The sequence below is a fragment of the Rana temporaria genome, chromosome 3 (genome assembly GCF_905171775.1).
Source record: "Rana temporaria chromosome 3, aRanTem1.1, whole genome shotgun sequence".
Taxonomy (NCBI): Eukaryota; Metazoa; Chordata; class Amphibia; order Anura; family Ranidae; genus Rana; species Rana temporaria.
Window position 1 is genome coordinate 333,529,267 of NC_053491.1, and position 15,185 is coordinate 333,544,451.

The 15,185-nt window shown below is 44.3% G+C and overlaps 1 protein-coding gene across 3 annotated transcripts in view; it reads left to right on the forward strand.

Annotated features, from left to right (window-relative positions):
- Window positions 1-3,757: 3,757 nt before the first annotated feature.
- Window positions 3,758-15,185, forward strand: part of TCOF1 (treacle ribosome biogenesis factor 1) — a 22,549-nt gene continuing 11,121 nt past the window's right edge. Inside the window, exons 1-4 of one of the 3 annotated variants that reach the window (XM_040345021.1) lie at window positions 3,758-3,961; window positions 9,181-9,233; window positions 14,935-14,993; window positions 15,110-15,177. In XM_040345021.1, the coding sequence (XP_040200955.1) occupies window positions 3,860-3,961; window positions 9,181-9,233; window positions 14,935-14,993; window positions 15,110-15,177 (282 nt within the window). In that variant the 5' untranslated portion in view covers window positions 3,758-3,859. The remainder of the gene's footprint in view (window positions 3,962-9,180; window positions 9,234-14,934; window positions 14,994-15,109; window positions 15,178-15,185) is intronic. The other 2 variants (XM_040345020.1, XM_040345022.1) reach the window with 2 other exon arrangements.

A 15,185-nucleotide genomic window follows, 5' to 3' on the forward strand; every position in this document is an offset into this window, starting at 1 on the left:
ATTGATTGAGCTTGAGATTTTACCAGTCTTGCCAGTGCCTGTGATCTGTTATGATCCTGTCAGGATCGTTCATCCGGTCCTATTTCATATATCCTTTTTTTATATACATATTTATAAAAAAAATTGTCACTGTTGTCACTTTTGTTATTAGTCACGTAAGACCTCCCACCTCGGTGGGAGGAGTCTCTATGACCCCTGGGAGGTCTCCCGTTGGTTGCTCTTATGGTGCACATGCATGGGTACAGGTGCTTGTGTATAAAAGGGATTAAGATTAATTGAGGGTAGTTTACTGCTTGGCTCTGATGAAGAAGCTCTGTGCTTTGAAACGCGTCAGTCGGCAGAGACCCTTTTCACCTCCTCTATGACCATTTGGAGTATGGTTCGGGTTCTATATGCTGCAGCCTTCATGGAATAATTTTCGCATTGCGAATTTTTCTATTACAATTGTGAGTCGTTTTTTTTATTAGTATTTTTAATAAAATTTGCCACAACGGTAATACAGTAGGCTGGTGTGCCTTTGTTGTTTTTTCTAGGGGGATTAAACCTTCCTGAGGTCAAGTGGTTAAAGGACTTGTGAAAAACTGTGTATGTATGTTTGCCCCCCATAATCACTGGGCCAGGGGACAAGGTGCTATTACAGGGCTCCTCTCCTGACAAGGTAACCGTGCAGGTTGAGGGCATGTGATGTGGTATAGTTGAGTGTGGGGGGGGGGGTGCATGCTTGTTCTCTCCTTTCCTGCATGCTAAGATAAGGGTATGATATGGATATGGGGGGCATGCTTTGTTCTCTTAATTTTGCATGGGGTTGCCTTTTAAAACATATAGGGAACAAACCATATCCCAGGCAGGGCTCGAGTCCTGTGGGAACGCGTGGGGATGGCGTCCCTGCACTTTTTTTACAGCAGGAACGCCGTTCCCTTTGCAGGACTCAAGCAGAAGCGTTGTGTCAGGCGGCAGCAGCCAATCCCCCCCCCCCGCGGCTCTCTGCTCTTTCATGTTTGCAGAAATTACCCGGCTGTGTCCTGTCCAGCAATCCCACCCCCCGCCCTCCTCTCCGCTCTCCGACTTCTCACAAGTCCCGCCCCTCCTGTGTGCTCCAATCCAATAAGGGGGTTCAGTGATGCAGGGTGCTGTGTAATGTAAAGGGGGCCAGTGATGCAGGGTGTGGTGTAATGTAAAGGGGCCCAGTGATGCAGGGTGCTGTGTAATGTAAAGGGGCCCAGTGATGCAGGGTGCTGTGTAATGTAAAGAGGTCCAGTGATGCAAGGTGCTGTGTAATGTAAAGGGGTCCAGTGATGCAGGGTGCTGTGTAATGTAAAGGGGCCCAGTGATGCAGGGTGCTGTGTAATGTAAAGGGGTCCAGTGATGCAGGGTGCTGTGTAATGTAAAGGGGTCCAGTGATGCAGGGTGCTGTGTAATGTAAATGGGTCCAGTGATGCAGGGTTCTGTGCAATGTAAAGGGGCCCAGTGATGCAGGGTGCTGTGTAATTTAAAGGGGTCCAGTGGTGCAGGGTGCTGTGTAATGTAAAGGGGTCCAGAGGTGCAGGGTGCTGTGTAATGTAAGGGGGTCCAGTGATGCAGGGTGCTGTGTAATGTAAAGGGGTCCAGAGGTGCAGGGTGCTGTGTAATGTAAAGGGGTCCAGTGATGCAGGGTGCTGTGTAATGTAAAGGGGTGTGAAATATATATGCATATGAGCGTATCAGAGTGGATCTTGGGTGGGAGTTCCCACACTTTTTTCCCCAGGACTTGACCCCTGATCCCAGGGCAAGATATGTGTCATCACAGGCTCATGTTGATTTTTTCTGACGTTGGTCTATTCATTTTATTTTAATTGTTCAAAGCATGATTTGTGATGAGTGGCTCTAAACAGTGCTGGTCGGTGCCCCCCTTACCGTGCATCCAAGAAAGTATTCACATTGCTTCACTTTTTCCACATTTTATGTTACAGCCTTATTCCAAAATGGATTAAATTCATTACTTTACTCAAAATTCTACAAACAATAGCCCATAATAACAACGTGAAAGAAGTTTGTTTGAAATCTTTGAAAATGTATAAAAAAATAGAGCTGGGTGATTTTTTTCCCTAAAAAAACTGTGTTTTTTTTATAAAAAACTCGATTTACGATTCGAATCAAGATTTTTTGATGGACATCGTGCCAATCCTGAGAAAGCCCCGGCCTCGCCTGAAAAATCCTGCCCGCAGCTCCTCAGGACTGGCGAAGTATCAGCACCAGTCCTGGGGAGCTGCGGGGAGGAGTTTTTAGATGAGGCCACGGCTTCGGCCCAGTCCGCGGCGTCCGGCCTTGCGGACTAGGCCGAAGTCGCGGCCTCGCTTAAAGACTCCTGCCCCCAGTTACTCAGGACACCGCGCCGGTCCTGGTGAAAACAAATGAACAAATCGATTTTTTTAAAATATGAATCGATTTGACCTACCAACTCGATTTTTAAATTAAATCGATTTTTTTCCCCAGCCCTATAAAAAAAAGAAGAAAAAAAAAATCACATGTACATGACTCCCCCGCATGCGCATGAGAGCCACCAGTCATGGCACAGGCCCTGAAGAAACGGCACAAGCAGTAAGTACAGCATACCTCCCAACATTTTGAGATTTGAATGAGGGACACCTACTAACAAACAAATGTTGGCAAAGGACACACCCCTTGCCACACCCCCTTAAAAGAAAATTAACCCAAAAAAAGGTTAATTAAAGCGGATCTCCCATGCAATTACGTTTTCTTTTTTTTTAGTCTAGTTACATAGCTAATTGCAGGGCTTAAATAAACTTACTTCTCTCCGCTCTAACGTCCGCTCCGCTCTTTTTGTGTGCTGAAGAAAAACTTATATTCCTTCCGTTGCCATTTGTAGTGTGGGCATTACATACGGGCAGGGACTTCCTGGTTGCGGTGATGCTGGTTGCGGTGATGCTGTGTTCCCAGCACCCACCGCTCGACACGCAGCGCGGACCATGGGCGTCAGCATCTGTGTTGCCATAGCAATGGCAGGCGTGGTTCGTCCTGGTCCCCGAAATCACGCGATGTTTCGTCTAGGCCAGAATAGGACAACAAGGGAGCTATGACACAAGCTCCCAGAAGACACAGCGTGGGACAGGAAATAAGAATAACCCGAGGAAAACCCGAAGGCTCCAGACCGGAAGGCAAACAAAGAACTCAGGTAATGTACATATTTATTAAACGTAAATATCCATTTCGGTATTGTTTTTTAGCATTAGAAATATTACAAATGACTTAAAAATCGGGTGGAGCTCCGCTTTAAATCCACAAGTCCTTTTTTTTTTTACCACTGCTATTCCTTTATATTGGCTTTTAAAATGTACAAATGCAGCAATTTGGAAATTGGATGAAAGGTTTAGCACTGGGAAACACTTTTTGAAAGATAAAAAGTGCATTTTATATACAACTATATAGATCATACCGAAATTGGGGACACATGAAGGGGGGAGAGGAACAGAGGGACATTGCTCCAAATCAGGGACAGTTGGGAGCTATGAGTACAGTAAGTATCTCCTAGATCTAAATGGTGCAAGCTTAGGAGATATTTACAGTACCTACAGGTAAGACTCATTATAGGAGTACCTATAGATACAATTAAAGACGAAGACTTTACTTCCTATTTCAATGCTATATAACTCTGGCTCAAACTCTGTAAAGTCTGAAGTGTACATGCCCTTTAAAAGAAAACCGGAAACCGGCGCATGCGCACATGCAAGGGGATGGCTGGATTTCGTGCTGCACCGAGCTCTCACTGGTGGTTGAACACCGGAAGTCATGTAACAGGAAGCACATGGTGCACAGAGGAGAAGGTGTGTGTATATGACAGTGTGTGAGGCTCGTCTGCACGATGGTGAAGTCTAAGAGTGCCCTGTTGGCTCTCATTCACCAGCATCTCCTGAAGAATGGATATGCCAAGGCTGCCAGAGAGCTGCAACGAGAAAACGGAGAGGTAAGGGGGAAGTGGAAGGCACACCATGTTATGTTTACCAGCTGTGTACATTGGAAACACTGTGTATGTGTCTGAGTTTCAGCAACGTGCTGCTTCTAGAGGTTTGTCTGCACTGTCCTCCTCATTCCATGTTTCTGGTGATTTAATTAGATGTGTTCTCGTGGTTTCCTGCTAGACATGCCCATGTTGTCCTTTTTCTCAACACTACTATGTCCCTTTCACTGGCATTCAGATTATTCCTTTCAGGCAGCTTTTGAATATGCAATGCTTTTCTTACTGTACATTCAGTATCTGACCTCCCAGGAGCTTACAGTCTAATGCCTCGTACACACCATACGAATATCGGACACATTTAGTGTCCACCCCAGCACCCGTGTGTGTGTGTGTGTGTGTGTGTGTGTGTGTGTGTGTGTGTGTGTGTTTGTTTTATTTTATTTTTCATGCTAGTCTCGTATAGAAAGCCAATAGGTTACTAAGGTTACAAAAAGTCTTGTACGACAGAATACAACTTCAGAAATTATGTATTCTTAGCATCATGCTTTGGTCACACGATTTTATATTTTTATATATATATATATATAATTTTTTTTTTATTTATTTTCATACAAATACCATACTAATTACATCAAAATCATTCGTTCTGTTATCATACTCTGGGGGAGGGGGGGGAAATTGTGCTTGTCCCTTCAGGTATTTTCAAATGAACTGTCATAATCAGCTCCCAAAAGCTGTGTACTAACAATCGGATGATCGCAGCTAAAGCGGTATTTTTTGCCAACTTTCTCATTATGTGTACTTATGCATAAGGCATCATTTACACAGGGCGTACTGTATATAAGCATACCCCTGTGCAGGGCTGTGTTTACCCATGTTAAAGGGGAGTTCCAGCCAATATTTATTAAAAGTCAGCAGCTACAAAAAGTGTAGCTGCTGGCTTTTAATAAACAGACACTTGCCTGCTCCAGCGTTCCAGCAACGCGCCGGCCGGGGCTCTGCTCCTCTCCCCCCCTCCCCGGCCAGCGTCTTCATTGTCACTGTGGGCACCCAGCCATGACAGCTTTCGGCTTCACGGCCGGGCACCCACTGCGCGCGCGGCCCGGCACTGCGCTGTTTTATTGGACAGGCGATCGCCTACAGGGAGGGGCTGCCAAAAGGCGTTTAAGCTTAATCGCCTTTGCAGCCTCTTGGCGGAAGGAGGAAGTGGGACAGGAAGTCCCCTTCTCCTGAAGCCCCCACTCCCCCCCCCCCCCCCCCCCAAAAAAAAATTACATGCCAAATGGCATGTAAGGGGGTGAGGAGTGGGATAAGCGGAAGTTCCATTTTTGGGTGGAACTCCGCTTTAAGATGAACAGGTGTTCTGTATATCCCTCCCATACAGGCAGTCCCATTCATGACAGTTGGGACAGCGGCGGCATGGACACACTTGCTATGTCCAGCTTAACCACTTAAGGACTGCCGTACGTTGGCAGAATGGCACGACTGGGCACAAGGGTGTACAGGTACGTCCCCTTTAAGATCCCAGCCGTGGGTTGCGCGCTGCCAGCGACTCGGTCCTGAGCTACGTGACCGCGGACCCGATCGCCGCCGGTGTCCCGCGTTCGGGACACAGAGCTATAAAACGGGGAGAGGTAAGTGTAAACAAACCTTTCCCTTTTTTCCTAGTGGCAGTGATCGTCTGTTCCCTGTCATAGGGAACGACGATCAGTGTTTCGCCACGCCCCCCTACAGTAAGAATCGCACACTAGTGCACACTTAACCCCTTCATTGCCAGTGTCATTTTCACAGTAATCAGTGCATAGCACTGATCGCTATAAAAATGACAATAGTCCCAAAAATGTGTCAAAAGTGTCCGATGTGTCCGCCATAATGTCGCAGTCATGATAAAACTTGCTGATCGCTGCCATTATTAGTAAAAAAAAAAAAAAATAAAGTATAATAAAAATGCCATAAAACTATCCCCTATTTTGTAGATGCTATAACTTTTGCGCAAACTGATCAATAAACGCTTATTGCAGTGTAGGAGGAATCCTGCACAAAACCTAGGGAGAACACGCAAACCCCATGAATGTAGTATCTGGGATTTCAGTACACCAGTGCTGCAAGATACCCATGTAAAAATGAAGTTTTTTTGACCTTTAAAAAGTATGCTTGATCACTTGCCTACTGGAAACTTTTACCCCCTACCTGCCCAGGCCGATTTATTTTTATTTTTTTTCCCCCAGCGCTGTCGCACTTTAAATGACATTTACGCGGTCATGCAACCCTGTACACGTATATGAAGTTTCTATCTTCCTTTTTTTTTTTTTTTTTTTTTTTTTTTTATTGTTCACACAAATAGAGCTTTCTTTTTGTGGTATTTAATCACCGCTGGCTTTTTTATTTTTTACTAAACAAAAGGCCAAATGTTTAAGAAATAAATAATATTTTTCTTCGTTCCTGTTGGCAAGTAGGTAATTTATCACCTTCATTGATGTGCGCTGATGAGGCAGCATTGATGGGCACTGATAGGTGGCACTGAGCCAACGGACACAGTCATCACAGAGCAACCTGAAATGGCAGTCACAGTTCTGCTAGGATATCAAGACGCCCTCCCAAAACTGGGTAACTGCGCTGTCGCTGTCAATTGGCTGTAGCACATTTAGCACGTGGTTAAAGGATAAGTTTACCTTTTTGTAACATGTTACACCCTGAATATGGGTGTAACATGTTACAAATGTTCAGTCCCCTGATCCTCCATTTTTGGCAGCGAGTGGGGGTTCTCCTCTCGCTCACTACCATAACCTAAAGAAAACTCTCTGCATGCCTAGCTGCATCATTCATTTAAAGTGTTCTGTGAATGCGTGGACTACAACTACCAACAGCCTTTCCAACTGTCGGCTTGTAGTTCTCAATTAACTACCACAGTACTGTGGTAATTCATTGATTCTTCTTGTCAGTGTAAAGCTACCTGTTTGTACGATGTATGGGCAGACCGCTTACATCGTCAATCTGCAGGAGACCTGCATGGCATCTATGATCTGCTGATCACTGCTGCAATGCTTTCCAGGTCCGGAAAATCGTAAATGCAAATTTATTTTGCAGGTAAAAAAAAATGTGCATTTAAGGTGAACTTATCCTTTAAATCCCAAAGCATTGTACATTTTCTAAAAGCGGTAAGATCTGTACAATAAAAATAGATGATAGTTGATTCTTTTCTTCCTTTCTTCCTTTCTTCCTTTCTTCCTTTCTTCCTTTCTTCCTTTCTTCCTTTCTTCCTTTCTTCCTTTCTTCCTTTCTTCCTTTCTTCCTTTCTTCCTTTCTTCCTTTCTTCCTTTCTTCCTTCCTTCCTCCCTCTGAAGTTTAAAGCAGAGTTTCACCCAAGTGGAACTTCCGTTTAATCCACTCCTCACCCCCTTACATGCCACATTTTGCATGTCATTTTTTTTGGGGGGGGGGGGGAATGGAGGCTTCAGTAGGAGTGGGACTTCCTGTCCCACTTTTATATTCCGCCCAGGGACCGCTCTGTAGGCGATCGCCTGTCCACTCAGGGAGCGCTGCGCTGTTTGCGCAAGCGCAGTGAGTGCCTGGCCGTGAAGCCGAAAGCTGTCACGGCCGGGTGCCCACAGTTCTAATGGAGGCGCTGGCAAAGAGGGGGGGGGGGGGGGAGAGGAGCGAAGCGTCGCTGGACCGTATGTTTATTAAAAGCCAGCAGCTACACTTTTTTTGTCGCTGCTGACTTTTTTAATAAACATAAAAAAACAGCTGGAACTCCACTTTAATCTGCTTATGTTTGTCTTCCCTGGTTCCTCCCTCTCCTTTTCATCGACATACTATTGAACTTTTATATAAAACATTTCTGTTTTCTTTACATATTTCATTCTAAACCTAACAACCTCCTGGGTCTCTGTGTAATCTCTATGCAATGCAGGCAGATTGTAGCTGGTGGGAGGGGCTGGCAGGGTGCTGTACAACCCTACCTTGGATGAACAGTGCCTGCGGGAGCTGGAGAAAGATCATAAGAGCTGATGTATGGTACCTGCGTGGGTACAAGATGGCTGGTATCTAAACTTCAGCAGTGGTTTTCATGTCTCAAGTGGGCAGATAAAGGCCTCATTTACACAGATGGACAGTGGTAAGAGATGGCGTAGTACTGCAGCTGTGGCCAGGAAACCTATACAGACCAATTACAGGTTGACAGATGTAGCTGCACATTGAGTGCTTACCTGTGGTTGGGGAGCGATGTCCACACCTGGTAGTGTCCAGCATTCGACATCTGTTCCTAACCACAAGTAATCGTATGACATGAAAAGATCCTGAGACAACGGTGGCTACTGTCAGCCCGTCATTACTTTGTACAGGCTTCTTCGCTGCATTTGTTCACAGCTACCGGTTAACCCAGCTGCAGCAATACGTTGTCTCTTGCTGCTGTCTGTGGTTGTCTGTCTGAATGAAGCCTGTCTTTTATAACTAGGCAGATTTAGTTTTTCAGGTACTGTAGAAAATGCGTATCTTTTAGCAGCAGTTTCCCAGGTACCTTGAAGCAGAACTAATGTCCCACTGTCAAAAACTGCTAGCAGGCACGCTCTTTATTGCAGAAGAGACATGCAATGCCTCTTCTGCAATAAAAGAAAGAACTGCCTGCTCGCTGTCGTCTTTGGACCACTAAGTGCACTAAGCTGCGCAAGCACAGTTCATGCGCCGGCCAATGAAGACTGTCGAAGACCAGCACCCAGCAGAAGAAGCTTGCAAGGGGTGGCCCATTGAAGGAAAGGTAAGTTTAGCTGGTCAGCAAGGATCTATCCCACAAGCAGCCTGATGGGTTTTTCCCGAACGATCAGTGACGCTGGTTATAGCCGGCAACACTAATCATTGTATTCTGATACAATACCACAGCGAGAGGGATGCAGATGGTGTCTCTGCTGGGATTGGAACCCTGACATCATTGCCGCAAGGCAAATGTGACAACTATGTAGATGCCATGAAATCCAATATCCTCCATATAAACTTACATTGAACTGGGTTCCTGATCGCCCCACTTCCAACTTGGATCGTGCAAATGACATACTGATATGTGTGTCGGATGCAAATAAAAAATCCTCATACATAAACTCCTTATGGGAGCGAAGATCAGATAAATTGGTGTTATTAACCTTATTTTACAGGGACCCCTTTAATTTTTTTAGGAGGTGACTGTGTTGTAAGATTATGGTTTTATGCATATTTTTTATGTTTCCGTTTAGAATTTTGCTACCTCAAAGATCACTTTGCAACGTGTCTACAAACTCTGGACAAAGTAAGTATATTCTTTGAATTTAACGTATTCCCCTCTGGAGCAATTTTAAAAATGTTCACACGTTTTAAAATCTAAATTTCTAGCTAGAAAATGAATTGAACCCCCAATGACATTATTTATATTTTCTGAAAGTGGTTGGGGGGGCGCTTTAGGATATATTGGTTATTATATTCTTATCTGTTAACGCTTTTTAACATTTATTTTATATTTAGCTTTATTGCCATCACAAATTGACTAACAAGTCCCCTATGTGATGGCATTGGAAAGGGGTCTATTAGAACCCTAGTGTCTCCCATACCCTCTGGATTCTTTTGGATTTAGTGAGCAGATCCTGATTCGCTCACCATCCTGATATGTGTTGTGCTCCTGGGAGCCCAGGAGCTACCAAGGGGCAGCTTAATACCTATGATTTGCAGGAAGGTCACCGCAGCCGTGAGCTTGTTTAACCTTTTCAGACTAGTTGTATCGACCGTGTCCAAAGGGCTGAAGAGGTAAAATTACATTTTTGTGTTTTGTTTTGTTACTTTTGGGTGAAGTATTGAATGGTTTTGAACACTTGTCAGGTTTTACGTATTTCCGATTACTTTCTTTTCCAACAACAGTGAAGACAGATGGAGAGGATGAATTTCCCAGTGGGGGGATGGTTTAAAAAAGAAACCCGCCAAGGATTACAACAATTCTTTACATTGTTTAAGTTCACATTATCCTCCACACTAAGCCAGTATTTTACCTTGCAGTCTGGTGCTGTGCTGTGCTGGCTCTGTCACACTTTAAAAATAAAAATTCTTCACTTTTGGTGGATCTGCTTATTACATCAGACCTCTCTCGCTCTAGGTAAGGGTGATGTAAAGATCCTTCTGGCAAGAACAATTAGGATTGTAAATCTCTCAATACACTGCACTGTGCGAAATGTGATGCATGGGTAGAGAATTGTACAGGAGAAGGGCTCGGGTGGTGGGGTGCGCCAGTGGCTTGGAGTCCTTCTTTTTCTAGGTAAATATATCTCTAAAGATGTTGACATGAAATTTCCACTGCATGTCGGTAACAACCCATGCAATCCATAGATACAAAGAAACCAAAACCAAAAAGTTCTGAAATTTTAAACCCTCTACAACCACTTTTCACTACAGGTAAGCCTGTATCTCCTACACCTCCACGGTTTAGGAGATATCCCTTGTATCACCATGTGCCAACGTCATTGAGGGAGGGGCGCAGTGAAACTACTTTTTTGTGCCAGTGCTTCAGCTGATGCGCTGTTACCAGTGACTCCCACACACGTGTGGGACTGAAGTAGCGGCTCCGGCCAATTACAGCACCTGGGGCCCGCAAATAACTCTGGGAGACATGTCGCCGGGCAGAGCAGTGTGCCGGGACTCCTCCGGGGGCTTCAAACTAAGGTGAGTATTTCATAATGAGCTAGTATGCTATGCATACTAGCTCATTATGCCTTTTTGTCTTGCAGGGGGTTTTAACTACTTTAAGTTATGTGTAGTAAAAAAAAAAAAATGGCATGACACAGGGGAAAAAGTATTGAAGTAAAGAAAGGCATAGAGAGCCAAGGGCCTGGCTGAAGTCCTATCCGTAATTAGAAAGCAATCCTGCCCCTTGTCAGTGCAAATTAATATCCGCATGTCACAGTCTTAACTGATGGCCTGTAAAAAGGTGTCTCATTACCAAGGTGTCGCACAAGAAACATCTCATGGGTAAAAGAAAAAGCTCTCAAGACCTTTGCAACCTTATTGTTGCAAAACATACTGATGGCATTGAAAAGTGACAAAGAAACCGCGCTCTTATATCACTTGCATATCATCACCATAGTGAATAAACAAAAAAATAAATCTTCATTTGAATTATGAAAATACATAAACTATGAAGTCCATGTATAAATCACACACGTAAGTAAATATCTTCAGCGAGTATAGGAAAGGTTCCCCTCCACCAGCATATGATGGAGGGGAAGGAAAATAAAGCCTTCCAAGAAGTCTCAATTGCTAGACACCGCGGTTACTTTCATTACATTTTATTATAAAACGCCATGATATCAAATAGAAACAATAACAGGCCAGTTCCTGTCAATGTTATGATCTTTACCTTGTAAAGTCCGAGTTTGTTCTATTGACTCTAAGTATAGTAGAAGGTAATATCTTCAATGACCACTTGAGGTCTCCCATATTTTAATCCGTTAGTGGTAATATATTAAACATCCACTAGAGGCCAGTACCTATTAATGTTATGATTTTTTTTTTTTTTTTTTTAAACTTGATTTTTATAAGTGTTGGGTGGCTATAGATGCAGGGATTTTCGTTTTAGCATGGACTTCCACTTTTAATTACATTTCAGTTAGTTGGTACTTTTTTTCCCTGTGTCATTCCATTTTATTGTTTCTCATAGATAGAGATATAGATATCTATCTACCGGTATATCTCTCTCTATCCAATGAGTAACACGGCAAAGGAGCTCATGTGCCTCTTTGGCCCTTTTTTTTTTTTGCTTCAAAAATAAAATAAATATATGCTTCTTGCTTGACACTTTTTGGGTTCAAACGTGTTTCTCTTTGGTTCATTGACGGACACAGCAACTTAATCTTGACCTTAGGGTTATATCGCCACCTTCAGGAGAGGACTGGCAGAACATGTTAACAGCAAAAGCTGCACAGTACCGCCCAGGGGGCGGTCCTACTGGCTATAACCCCCTCACACTGCATCCAGCAGCTCGTTTTTTTTTCTGCCTAGTGTAGAAGGACCTGGCTCCCAGTGGGGACCATTTTTCTGGATTTTTTGATTCCTGTGATTTATCAACAGCCGGGCTGGGTGACAGGCTGGATAATCTAGATCCTGGTAGTCTCCCCAGCCCGACCATCGAGCAGGCCCTAGCTAGACCAAGAGGTATGGTCGCTACATCGGGAGGTCTTTCGACTTCCTTGTCCGAGATCGGCACGCCAGATGTGGCTCTCCTGGCCTCTGGCCTCGACTCAATCGGAAGGTTTTGAGGTTTGTCGAGAGTGGAGACCGGTGATTCTAATTGTCCCAGATTGGCCTCGGCATCCCTGGTACACCGACGGTGCAAATGGTGGCAGATGTTCTTGGCGACTTCCGATGCGCGAGGACCTTCTGTCATAAGGCCCTATACTTCATCCTGCTTTAGAGTCGCTGGCTTTAATGGCGTGGCTGTTGAAAGTCAGGTGCTAAGGGACAGAGGTCTGTCAGATTTGGTAATCTCTACCATGCTGAGAGGGCGGAAGTCATCTTCTCTGAAGATTTATCATTGCACACAGAAGGCCTACATCTCTGTGTGGGGAGATGGGGTGGCGTACGCGGATGTATTTGATTTCCAGGATTCTGCTGTTTTTGCAGTGGGGAGTGGATCAGAAAACTGCTATAAGCACCATCTTTTTTTTATTTTTATTTTTTTAGCGACCCTTGGTGGCTCATTCATTGGTAAGTACGTTTTGTGCAAGGGGTTCAACATGTGGCCCCTCCAGTTCGGCCACCCATGCCTCCGTGGGATTTGAATCTGGTGCTCTCGTTTCTTCAGGAGCCGCTGTTTGAAAATATTAGGGAGATCCCCTTATTGACACTCTCTCAGAAGGTAGCCTTTCTGGTGGCTATTTCACCTGCCAGGAGGGTTTGAGTTGGCGGCCTTGTCTTGCAAGTCTCCCTACTTGATCCTCCAAAAGGATAAGGCAGTGCTACGCCCGCAGCCTTCATTTCTTCCTAAGGTTGTTTCGGCGTTTCAGCTAAATGAGGACATTGTGCTTCCGTCACATCCTAAGGAGGTTGCTTTGCATTCCTTGGACGTGGTCCGGGCTCTGCGAGTGTATCTGTCTGCTACGGCTCTGTTTTCGGAGGTCGGACTCACTGTTTGTGTCGATAACCGGTCTGAAGAAGGGCCTGGCGGTTTCATCAGCCACCATTTCTCGGTGGATTAGACAGATCGTGATCCAGCCTTATGCCTTTAAAAGGGCGGGTGCCTCCCTTTCCTGTCACGGCACATTCGACCAGGGCAATTGGTGCCTCCTGGGCTTTCCGACACCAAGCGTCCGTCTCCCAGGTGTGTAAGGCGGCGACCTGGTCATCCGTTCACTAAATTTTACAAGGTTGATGTGAGTGCATCTGCGAATGCTTTCTTCGGCCGCAAGGTTTTGCAGGCGGCTCTTTAAGGTTTCAACTCCTCCGTTAAGGAGCTCTGGTTGTTGTGGGTGGAGTTTGTTTTGCTTGCTGTTACCACCCCTCGTTTTTTTTTTAACACTGCTTGGGGACGTCCTTAATGTCAAGATTGAGTTGCTGTTTGTCAATGAACGAAAGAGAAAATAGGATTTTTGGACTCGCCGTAAAATCCTTTTCTCTGAAGTTCATTGATGGACACAGCACCCACCCCTCCTTTTTCTGTTTTGTACTGCTTTTTGACGAAACTGAGCTGATGGATGCAGTGTGAGGGGTTATAGCCAGTAGGACCGCCCCAGGGCAGTACTGTGCAGCTTTTGCTGTTTTTAACATGTTCTGCCTAGTCCTCTCCTGAAGGTGGCGATATAACCCTAAGGTCAAGATTAAGTTGCTGTGTCCGTCAATGAACTTCAGAGAAAGGGATTTTACGGTGAGTACAAAAATCCTATTTTTTCGAACATTTTATGACCGCACACTAGATTGCATGTGTACGTGCTCTGCACTACACATAAATGTGGGCAAATAGCAACACGTTTTTCACAATTTCATGCTCCCTACTTTGTGGGTACAGTTTGAGGATGGCCCCTTTTTTGTTTCAACATGACTGTGCGCAAAGCAAGGTCCATAAACACAAGATTGAGCATGTTTGGGGTGGAGGAATGTGACTGGCCTGCGCAGTCCTAACCTAAACCTGATTGAACAGCTTAGGGGTAAATTAGAGAGGAGACTGCGAGCCAGGCCTTCTCGTCACAAATGCGCTTCTGGAAGAATGGGCAGATATTCCTATAGACACACTCCTAAACATTGTGGACAGCCTTCCCAAAAAGTTGAAGCTGTTATAGCTGCAAAGGGTCGGCCAGCTCAGTATTGAACCCTACGAACGAAGACGGATGCCATTAAAGTTCATGTGCGTGTAAAGGCAGGCATCACAATACTATTGATAATATCGTGTATGTTATGGATATCACCATGAGGCTAGAGGGGGGTGTTCTATAGCCTTGTGCTAGGGTATTTCTCTTGGACCAGAAATGTCACCAGCAGGATCACTGGAGGAAAATAGAAAGGGGGGCTGAATAAAAAAAAAAAAAGTATACAGCAATCGCTTCCAAACACTGGTAAGCTGCAATACTGTATATTATATTGTCGTTCTAGATTTTATATATAATGCAAAGTATCTGGCTGAATATTCATTTAGCATTTGATTACTATTGACATGGCAAAAAATATTCTTGGCATATCTCACTGAGCATTTTAATGTAGGCTGGGTTATTGTGCAAAGCAGCAAGAAGTATTTCATAGCTCGGGGGGGAATATTCCACATGAGCACACAAAATAAATGTCAGTAATCGTTTGAGAATGTAGGACAGGAACTAGATGGAACATTAGAGACGATCAGAATAAGTCCTTTATTTCAGGGGAAAAAACTCTCATTTAGCTGTGAACACCTTGCATGTGGAAAGTGATCATCTAATGTTTAGAATGAGATTGGGATATACAAGACTTTCTCATAGTAAATATGCTGCTTTTATTTTCTCCAGAAAATCAAAGAAGAAAAAGAAAAAAAAGGAAGAAGCAAAGCATAAAAAACGGGATCATGGTAAGATGATAAAATAAAAATTGCACTCGCATGCTAAGAATTTCAGTGTTCTGAATCTAATGTCTTTCCAGTTGTTTACCATATTTTCCTTTTTTATATTTTTTTTTTTTTTCAAGATTCCAAAAAGGCTGACCACCTTGATCTCGCACTACCAGCAAAAAAGAGTTCAGGCACAAAGACAAAGGTGCGCAT